Source organism: Chiloscyllium plagiosum, unplaced genomic scaffold, assembly GCF_037043375.1.
Source record: "Chiloscyllium plagiosum isolate Xiang-an unplaced genomic scaffold, Cpla_swu_hap1 HiC_scaffold_52, whole genome shotgun sequence".
NCBI classification, from domain to species: domain Eukaryota; kingdom Metazoa; phylum Chordata; class Chondrichthyes; order Orectolobiformes; family Hemiscylliidae; genus Chiloscyllium; species Chiloscyllium plagiosum.
In genome coordinates, this window is record NW_028270190.1 from 1442850 (window position 1) to 1454206 (window position 11357).

The 11357-nt window shown below is 43.2% G+C and overlaps 1 protein-coding gene across 1 annotated transcript; it reads right to left on the reverse strand.

Annotated features, from left to right (window-relative positions):
* Nucleotides 1-3970: 3970 nt before the first annotated feature.
* On the reverse strand, nucleotides 3971-10754 carry LOC148134733 (putative G protein-coupled receptor 139). The gene is made up of 2 exons (XM_087985380.1): nucleotides 10643-10754; nucleotides 3971-5020 (listed from the first exon to the last, which is right to left on the reverse strand). Exons 1-2 carry the CDS (start codon nucleotides 10752-10754, stop codon nucleotides 4119-4121), a joined length of 1014 nt encoding a protein of 337 aa, XP_087841506.1. The 3' UTR covers nucleotides 3971-4118.
* Nucleotides 10755-11357: the final 603 nt, after the last annotated feature.

Sequence of the window (11357 nt, forward strand, 5' to 3'; positions counted from 1 at the left end):
GGATTGGACCACATGTACAAGTGTTGCAGCTTTTTTTCACTTGCGTGTTCTGGAGACTTGCCCACTCGTTACCCTGCTAACCGTATTTTATGGGCCATGATAGCAGAGGAAGTGTTAGATTTGGGGCCAGAGGGATCCCTCTATCAAGCTTTAGCAGATAGAAATAAGAGTTTGCAGTAGGAGCGCCGACAGCGAGGACCAGAGGCCCGATGGGAAAGCAGAAGTAAAGTTTAAAAACTTACTTCATCTTAAGGCAGACCACACACTGAGCAGGATCGGACATACGACTGCTGGGTAAGTAAGGCTTTATATTTGGGCCGTTGCCTTACCTGAAACACTACTCAGGTAGTGTCTCCCACCCATCCTCTTCCTCTAACCAAAGAAAAGCTTCGGTGCACCTGATCACATAAGGTGGTTAGACTTTTTTCCAGGATGTGCGAGCAGTTGAATGTTCCCCCTTTAGAATGTGGGAGGTAAGGGTCAACAATCGTGTCCGTGCTGACTGCATCTGCGGGAAGTGCACCCAATTTCAGCTCCTCGAAATCCACGTTAGGGAATCGGAGCTGGAGCTGGATGAACGTCAGATCATTCAGTAGGTGGATGAGGTTACTGGGAGGAGGTACAGGGATGTAGTCACACCTCAGGAAAAAGAACAAGATAGATCGGTTACCGTCAGTGGACGTCAAAAGAACGGGCAGGCAGCACCTATGACCGTTCCCCTCAACAACATGTATACCATTTTGGATAGTGTTGTGGAATGGGGGCTAACCAGGTATAGCAATGGGGTACTGGTCTCTGGCACAGAGTCTGTCATTGTTGCTCAGAAAGGAATGGAGAAGATGAGCAGAACATTTATCATTGGGTACTCCACAATTGTGGGGACAGACAGGAAGTTCTTTTGGAACGAGAGAGATTCGTCAGGAAACCCTCCTGCACAGAATGGATAAAAATTGACACATCCAAAGGAGGTGTGTTGCCTCCCGGGTGCAAGGGTTTATGATGTCTCTCATTGTGCTTTTGTTATCCTTGTGGAGGAGGGAGGAGTAGCCCCAAGTCTTGGTCCACATACGCACCACCAGCATAGGTAGGAATAGAGATGGAGATTTAAGGCAGATATTCAGGGAAACGGTGTGGAAGCTAAGACGAAGGATAAACAGCGTTGCTATCTCTGATTTGTCACCCAGGCCACGTGCTAGTGAGGTGAGGAATAGTGAGAGAGAGACATTGAACATGTGGCTACTGGAGGAAGCTTTTTGGAGTCCTGGATAATTTTGGGGCTCCTTCTGGGATCGTTGGGACATCTACAAATACGATGGTCTTCACCTGAACCAGAGAGGTACCAATATCCTGGGAGTGGGGGTAGGGGTGGGTGGGTGGTTGAATTTTGAGAAAATCCAGAATGAGATAGTTGAACCTGCAGCATGGGTCAGTCCCTGGGATTTTGATGGTTTGGCCATTTCAGAGACTTGGTAGAACAGTGACAGGAATGGTTGTTGCAGGTTCTGGGATTTAGATGTTTCGGTAAGAACAGAGAATATGATAAAAGAGGTGGAGATGTGGCGTTGTTAGTCAAGAATATGATTTTTGCTGCAGAAAGGAAGTTTGATGAGGATTCGTCAACTGAGATAGTATGGGCTGTGATTAGAAACAGGAAAGGAGAGATCACACTGTTTGGAGTTCTCTATAGTTCCAGAAATATAGATCAAAGGATCAAATGAATGATTCTCGAAAGACGTTAGAGTGACAGTTTAGCTGTTGTGAGGGATTTCAACTTCTGAAATATTGACTGGGAATTCTATTGTTCAAGTACTTTAGATGTCTCAGTTTTTATCCAATGTATGGAGGATGGTTTCCTGACACAGTACTCAGACAGGCCAACAATGGGCGAGGCCTCATTATTTTTGGTACTGGGTCATGAACCCGGCCAGGTGTTAGATTTGGAAGTAGGTAAGCATTTTGAGGATAGTGACCACAATTCAGTTGTGTTTAATTTAGTGATGAAACGGGATAGGTGCGCCCCAGTGGGCAAGAGGTATAGCTGGGGAAAGGCAATTCCGATGCAATTAAGTAAGACTTAGGATACATAGGATGGGGAAGGAAACTGCAGGGAACGGGAACAATAGAAAGGAACAGCTAATGTGTGTCCTTGATAAGTTTGTACCTATAATACAGGGAGGATGTTACTGAGCGCAGGGGCTGTGATTAATTAAGGAAGTTTAATCTCTTGTGAAAAGGAAGAAAAAGGTCTACGTTAGGAAGAGATGTCAAGGCTTAGTTAGGGCGATTGAGAGTTACATGGTACAGGAAACATGTAATGAGAGAGCTAAGACGAAGGAGGAATGATCATGAAATGTTGTTGGTGAATAGTAAGATTAGACCCAATCAAGGACAGTAGTGGTAAGTTGTGCGTTGGGTCAGAGAAGATACGGGAAGCACTAAGTGAATATTTTTCATTAGTATTCATATGGAAAAAAGAAAATGTTGTCGAGGGGAATACTGTGAAAGTGGTTACTCGAATCGATGCGATTGACTTTCACCCGGAAGAGGTTTAAAAATATTCTGCGAAGTGTGAAAATAGATAAGGCCCGTGTGCTGGGTGGGATTAATTCTGGGATTGTCTGGGAAGCCAGGGAGGAGATTGTCAAGCCTTTGGCTTTGATCTTTATGTCGTCATTGTCTATAGGAATATTGCCAGAAGACTGGAGGATGGCGAATGTTGTTCCTTGTTAACGATGGCGACTAGAGACAACTCTGGTAATTATGGAACATTTGTGGGTAAAGTGCTGGATCCCAGGAATAACCCATTTAGAATACTGAACAGAGTAGATGTTGGGAAGATGTTGCCGTTGGTAAGAGATACTAAAACTCAAGGGCACAGCCTTAGAATGGCCAAATTCCTGCTCCTTATCTCATGGTCTTTTGGTCTTATTGTCTAAACGCCTGGTGAGCTCCACTGCAAGGCTTCTCCATTCCCAAAACGAAAACTGAACATTACTGCCTGTTTCCTACCTCTCAGTCAATTATTTAGATTTACATTTGACTTGTGGTTCCTCTCTCCAACGACTTGATGCAAACCTTTCGTCACATCCCCTTTAAATATACTGCAACTTACTTCAACTGTGCCCCTGATTATAGGCTCCCTCTGCACCATCTCCTCCCAAATCCTCCCAAGGCAACTACAACAGTATCAGACAACGAACAAAGCTCTCTCTACTCTATCCCCAGACAAAAAAATAGAATAGGATAGAGGCAGTACGGGGTTAGATACAGAGTAAATGTCTTTCTATGTTATCCACCAGCAAACTCCCCCAGGACAGGCACAGTATGTGATTACAGATTATATCTTCCCCAAGAATGTCCCAGTCAATCACTTCCGTATCAGACAGAGGAGGGGGTAATATACACTGTTGTTTTTGAGCACTCCCAGTCCGTGCCCCCGCTTGGTTCTGAACTGTGTAAATCTGAGTTAACATTGTTCTTCCTAAAAAACATTCACGACAGGAGCAGCACGGGATTAGATATAGAACAGTGGGATTCGGTAATTGTACAAACATTATTACTTGGATTCCGTGCTTTTAATTCTTGTTTCTAGCTAAACACCAATCCATTATTATTCTTAAGTTCGCCCTGGTCATTCACCATTTTTGGTGAAGTTGCATGTAACCACCCAGAGCAGCATAAAATTTGAACATTCAAATATTGCAATTCTGTGCATTATGCAACCTTCAGGAACGCCGAGCAATTCCATGTAATTAAGTCAGATCCCAAAGCGTTCCTCAATAGATCACACCTTGAATATTTTCAGTGATTCCATGAGGCGGTGAATTACCAAAAGAAATTTAAACAAGACGGCTGATGTTATTTAGAGGCTGAATATACGTTTATTACACAGAAGGAAGCAAGAAACTGGAGAAGGCAGTTTGAAACATGTGAAGATAAACAATGAAATAAACCTTCAAACTAACCCACCAGCATCCACACCAGTGTTCTTACTGGGCCAGATTGTCCGTGAGAGAGCACACTGGGTGTGAGTAGATGCGCATCATAGGACACGTGGGGAATTGCTTGTTGGTCATTATTTGGTCCACTGTTGAGTTTCAATCTGGAATCTATCAGTGTTAGCAAAGATTAATTAATTTCGATAGTAGAGTGAAGGGATATGTCACCACATTCTTTAATTGTCTTCTGAACTTAGCTTGTGTTATGGCGTAGATGCCAGTGTTTGTGCAGCAACCCAGGAGTTGGAGGATGAAGCCTAAATCTATTAAATATGCAGGTACAAAGATGTAGACACCCAGCTGATGAAATCGCTGAAGTATAGATATCACTGTAAACACTGCCCACAGCAGGATGAAATTGCCAGAAATAGCAAACAGTAAAATAATGGATTTCCTTCGATTCTCCATCTCAGTGTCTCTGGGTCTCTCCTTATTGCTGTGAGCCCGGAGTCTCTTGCGGGCTTTGCTGCTCACTAAAATGTGTCTGACGGTGAAAATGTTGAGCAGCAGAATCAGGGCAAATGGAAGGCAAGGTGTGATAATGTAGTTAACAACTTCAATTGCAGCCCATAACATCAAATTAGTATCATGCAGATTCAGACCACAAAACACAGGATCATTCAGGAAACGATACCTATTGTTGTACATAAAATACCAGATTATGTTCTTTAAAGAGCTCAAGACAGTCTCTGTTCCCAGAACCACAGCTGCTATTTTCTCACTACAATATTTATGTTTCAGTTTTTGGTAGCAAATGGCCACACACCGATCAAAGGTGAATGCGACAGTGAACCAGACAGAGCAGTCTGTGACTGCATACAGCAGGACCGCGTGAATGTTACACACATCCATGTATTCCAGGAAAAGAAAGTTTTCTGGAAAAAGAATGGGAATATGTCTCAATATCAGGTCGAAGAGCATCACCAGCAGATCTGCTATTGCCATGGTCACGAGGTAGCGAGTGACACATCCACACAATCCGCACTTTCCCCGGGAAAGGATTACAATCGTTATTACGTTAACTGAGAAATCAAACACGTTCGTTATAAAATGATATATACGGCAGCGAACGAAACATTCAGCATTCACTGACTCAACGACTGACACACCATTGCAGTAGTGTGTACCATATATAAGCATAATGCTATCTCCTCCAACAGCATCTTTCCAACCCATGATTACACTTGCATGCCTCAAAAAGGGTAGTAGATACATTAGATTTTGAACTCTGTACGTTCCCCACTGAGTTATGCACACGCCATTGAGATTGAAATTAAAGTGATCATTCATTCAGTGTAGCTGGATCCAAATCCAGGAATCCCATTCCAAATCGAACTGTGGGTCCCCTTCACTAGAGGCTGTGCCACAATCAAGGAAGGAAACTCATCCTCAGTTTTCCTTGGACAATTGTACACCTGAGACCTGCACAGAATAACTGCTTGCACCTGAACTGGATAGCCAACAATATCCTGGGCAGATGTTTGCTGGAGCTGTTCAGAATAGTTTCACCTAGATTGATACGGGCATGGAAAGAGGAGCTCCAGACAAGAGGCCGGAGAAGGTAGTGAACAGCTAGATACAGAGTGCAGAGAGTCTGGAAGAGGGATATACGGTTGATTGGGCAAATGTGCAGTTAGTGTGATGGGTTGAACTGAGTTTATCTGAACACAAAATTTATCAGGAATAATGGTGACAAACTTAAAGTATGAGTCAGTATTTGTAACTGCATTATGATCATTACAGGGACTTTTATGTTACGGGGCAGGGGCAGGAATTGTTGTTAGATAGTCCAGGGTTTAGATGCTTCAAAAGGAATAGGGCGGAAAGTAAATAGGTGTGGGGTGTGGCATTACTTATCGGGGTAACATTTGAGCTGCAGAAAGGAAATTTGTCGAGTAAGGTTTGCATGGAGGGTCAATATGGGTGGATCAGAAACAGGAAAGGAGCAGTCGCTTTATTGGGAGTTATTCACAGACCCCTAATAACAACAGAGACAAAGAGGAACAGATCAGGAAGGAGATATTGGAAACGTGCAGAAGTAACTGGGTAATTGCCACGGGTGACTTAAACTTTTCTAAATTTAATTGGAACCTCCTTAGTTCAAATCGTTTGGATGGAGCAGCTTTTGTGACGTATGTCCAGGAAGGACTCCGGACCCAACTAGAGGGCAGAATGCATTTGATTTGGTGTTTGGCAACAAACCATGCCAGATGTAAAACTATTGATGAGAGAGCATTTTGGTGACGTTCCCGAGGCTCATGGAAAGGGATAGAAATAGACAGCATGGGAAAGTATTTAAATGAGGGAAGGGAAATTACAATTCTATTAGCAGGAATTGGGGAGAGCACATTGGGATCAGATGTTCTCAGGCAAATGCACAATAGAAATGTCTTTCGGGAGCATGTGCTGATAGTGCTAGAGAGGTTTGTGCCACTGAGACCGAAAATGGAAATGTACAGTTAACGTTGACAAATGGTGTGGACAATCTAGTCAAGAAGAATAAGGAAACTGACATAAGGTTGAGGAGGGAAGAATGAGGCAGGGCTCTAGGAGAGTTACAAGGGAGCCAGGGGTGAACTGAAGAATGGACTTAGGAAAGCAAGAATGGAGCATGAAAACGTTTTAGAGAGTAGGATTATGGAAAACCGTAAGGCTTTTCCTTATGTAGGGAACAAGAGGATGGCCAGGATGAGGGTAGGCCCGATTGCGGAGGAAACTTGTGTCTAGAGTCGGAGAAGACAGCGAGGTACTTAATGAATGCTTTGCCGCAGATTTCACTCCTGAGAGCGACTTTAAACTGACTGATATGTTCAATCAGGTTGATGTTAAGAAATAGGATGTGCTGAAAATTTTGAAATACCTGAGGATAGATAGGAGAGATGGGATATACTCAAATGTTCTACAGGAAGAGAGGGAAGGGATTGCTGCGCCTTTGGCGATGATCTTTGCATTCTCGTTGTCTACCAGCGTAATGCTAATTAATTTGAGGATTTTCAAAAGAGGGAACAGCGATAGTCCTGGGAACTACAGACCAATCAGTCTTACGTCCAAAGTAAGCACATTATTCGAGAGTATTTTGAGAGACAGGATTTATTATTACTTGGAAAACCGTAGCTTAATTAGAGAAAGTCAGCATGTCTTTTTTCGTGAGGGGCAGGTAATGCCTCAAAACCTAACTAAATTATTTGGGGATGTGACAAAACACATAAATGAATGTAAAACAGTGGATGTGATGTACATGGGTTTTAACAAAGCGTTTGATAAGTGTCCCCGTGGTAGGCTCATTCAGAAGGTAAGCAGATATCGAATGCAGGGAAATCTGTCTGTCTGGATGGATATAGAATAGCTGGTCCACAGAAGCTGGAGAGTGGATGGAAACTATTCAGCCTTGGAATTTGGTGATCAGTGGGTATGCCACAGAATTGGTTTTGGGACTTCTGCCCTTTGTAATTTTTATAAATGACTAAATGAGTAAGTGGCAGGTTGGGTGAGTATGTTTGCTGATGAGACGAAGGATACTGGATTGTTGGATAGTGTGGAGGGCTTTTGTAGATTGCAACGGGATAGTCACAGGATGGAGAGCTGGGATGATATGTGTAAGATGGAGTTCAAACTGGAAAAATGCGAGGTTATTTATTTTGGAAGGTCTAATTTGTATGGAACGTTAAAGGCAGAATTCTTGGCAGTGTGGAGCAACAGAGGTATTCTAGGGTCCACGTCCACAGATCCCTCAAGTCTGCTGAGCAAGTTGACAATGTTGTTAAGAAGGCGGAAAGTGTATTGGTTTTCATTAGCGGGGGATTGAGTGGAACAGCTGCAAGGTTATGCTGCAGCTCCACAAAGCTCTGGTTAGACCACACATATAGGAAGCATGTGGAAGTTTTAGAGAGGGTGCGGAGGTGACTTACTCGGATCTGCCTGGAACAGAGGGCACGTGTTGTAAAGAAAGGTTGAGGAAATAGGTATTTTCTCTTTGTAGCAACGAGAGATGAGAGGTGCATGGATCGAGGTGTACATGATAAAGAGAGACATATTTTGAGTGGATAGTAGGAGAATTGTTTCCCAGGATGGAAATGGCCATCGAGAGGGTGCATAATGTTATGGTGATTGGTGGAATGTTTGGAGTAGATTTCAAGGTAGGTGCTTTACATAGAGAGTGGTGGGTGCGCGGAATGTATTGCCAATAGTGGTAATGGAGTCAGGTCCATTAGGATATTTAAGCGACTCTTGAACAGGCACATGGGTAATAGGAAAATTTCGATATGTAGATTATTTTGACCTCAGTGTCCAATGGAATGTTGGCACAAATTCGAAGGACGAAGGGCCTGCACTGTGCTGTTCTGTTCTATGTTCTATGTTTCACGCTCTGTTTTCTATATAACGGCTGCTCCGGGAAGCGAGAAAGGAGGTTGCTAAGCTGCTGGTGAGGATATTTACCTCCTCACTCTCCGCGGCAGTCATACCGGAGGACTGGAAGGAGGCAAATGTTATTCCTCTTTTCAAGAAGGGTAATAGGGAAATAGCTGGCAATTACATACCAGTCAGTCTTACGTCTGCGGTCAGCAAACATATGGAACTAATTCTGAGGGATAGGATTTATGACTATATGGCAAAGCATAATGTGATTAAAGGCAGTCAGCATGGCTTTGTGAGTGGCAGGTCATGCCTCACCTCGCTTATTGAGTTCTTTGAGGAGATGTAAAGAAAGGTCGACGACGGTCGAGCAGTGGATGCGGTGTATCTGCACTTTAGCAAAGCATTTGATAGAGTACACATGGAATGCTCATTCATAAAGTCAGGAAGTATGGGATTCAGGGAGATTTGGCTATCTGGATTCAGAATTGGCTGACTGACAGTTGTTGTAGATGAAATGGATTCTGCCTAGAGAACACTGTTGAGTGATGCCCCGCAGGGCTCTGTTCATGGCCTCTGCTCTTTGTAGTTTTTATAAATGACTTGGATGAGGAGGCTGAGGGGTGGGTTATTGAATTTGCAGATGACACAAAGTTTGGAGGAGTCGTCGATAGTATCGAGGGCTACTGCAGGCTGCAGCCTGACGTAGACAGAATGCAGAGCTGGGCTGAGAAATGGCAGATGGAGTTCAACCTGGATAAATGCGAAGTGATGCATTTTGATGGACAAACTCGAATGCTGAATATAGGATTAAAGACAGGATTCTTGGCAGTGTGGAGGAACAGAGGGATCTGGTATGCAAGTACATAGATCCCTCAAAGTTGCCACCCAAGTGTTGTCAAGAAAGCAAATGGTGTTTTGGCTTTCATTAACAAGGGGATCGGGTTTACGAGCCACGAGGTTTTGCTGCGGCTCTACAAGCCCCTGGTGAGATCAGACTTGGAATATTGTGTCCAGTTCTGGTAGCCCTACTACAGGAAAGGAACAGAGACTTTGGAGAGGGTTTAAAGAATGTTTTCCAGGATGCTGGCTGGACTGGTGATCCTGCCTTTTGCAGAAAGGTTCAATAAGCGTGAACTTTTCTCTCTGGAGAGTAGCAGGAAAAGAGGAGACCTGATCGAGGTGTACAAGGTAATGAGAGGAACAGATAGAGTCAATACTCCGAGACTTTTCCCCAGTGCAGATTGACTGTTATGAGAAGTCATGATTTGAAGATATTAGTAGGAAGGTATAAAGGAGACGTCAGAGGTCGGTTCTTTACGCAGAGAGTTGTGAATGAATGGAATGCGTTGCCAGCTGTGGTGATGGAGGCAGAGTCATTGGGGACATTGAAGCGACTGCTGGAAATGCACATAGATAGCAATGAGTTTTGGTTTGCGTCGGTTAAGTTACTATATTTTACATTAGGATTAAATTTCGGCACAGCATCGTGAGCCAAAGGGGCTGTTCTGTGCTGTACTTTTCTATGTCCTATATTGAGAGATGACAAACACTGTATAACGACTGTAGACGGATGCCCATGTATATGTGTCTCACAGAACGAATGAATAAGTATATATGTTCGAGTGACTGTGCATGAAAGTTGTGTGGATGTGTGAGTTTGTGTGTATATTCGTGTGAATGTATGCTTGAGGATTTGTGCAAAGGTTTCCATTCAAATACATACGAACTACGGGCAGGGTTTTTGAATGTTTGTGTGAATACATGTTTGCAAGAGTGTGTGAAGAGATGTTGTATTGTTGAGAGAATGTGAAAAAAACGACAGAGCGTGTGCGAGAGATTGTTAGGTTAACTGTGCAATTGTCTGTGGGTATAAATATCTGTGACTTTGTATGTATCTGACTTCTCATGATTCTCATGCCTGAAATATAACGTCAATAGGTAATGATCATGATGTATTCAGCATCTATGGTCTATAATGAAAAATAGAAAGCAAACATTTGCAGAAGACTTCATGTAGTCCTTCCTCACTTGGTATCAAGAACCTAAACCTAAACCAACAACGATTAGCAGCTGTGAATCCAGCCAAATTGACTCCAGTCGTTACAGTGTTGACTGGTCTAACATCAGGTTACAATTCACCATGCACACGAAAGGAGTGAGGAGGAACCAATAACACATACACAGGATAGGACAGACTAATTTGAAAGAAAGAAGACAGCGTAAAATTCTGGACAATAAGAAAGAGTGCAACACAGTTTAGAGAATTGAGAACCGACGCTAACACTTACGGGGAACACTAACAGCCGCAAGTAGCGGGAAGTAGATCCTCTCGATCTCCTGAAATATATTCCGAATGTTGATCGCCTCCCGATAGAATGAAACTGCCTCAGCCAAACTCATGATGCCTCTGCTGTCAGTGGGTGAAGAGTAATTCTGAGGAGTTCAGTCAGCACAAGCTGATGCCAGTGAAGCGAAATCCTTATAGAGCAGAGAGGACAATCCCTGAGAAACAACGTTCTATTTTTTTTCTGAGCTGGTGTTAAGTAATCGTGAAAACTTGAGCTCTGTTAATGGAGTTGAGTATTGCTTTTAGTCTTTGGGCAAATGATTTCAGTTAACGCCCTTTCAGGTCAAATATTTTTCATGGAAACTCAAATTCAGTAATGAAAGTAACGTTTGAGTGTTGTAGCGTGCTTGAGTCACTGTTTCAACCAACTTGAGACTGGGAGGGCAAGTGTGTGTGTGTGTGTGTGTGTGTGTGTGTGTGTGTGTGTGTGTGTGTGTGTGTGTGTGTGTGTGTGTGTGTGTGTGTGTGTGTGTGTGTGTGTGTGTGTGTGTGTGTGTGTGTGTGTGTGTGTGTAAAATTCTGTGTTTTGCACTTTGTACTAAAAGTGGTGAAAGAAAACATGTTTAAACATCAAGGATTGTTAAAAGGATTCCTACAAGTCCTATAAATAAGTGACATGATGTTAGTGTTGTTTCCACAACTGCTGGCTCAAGCAA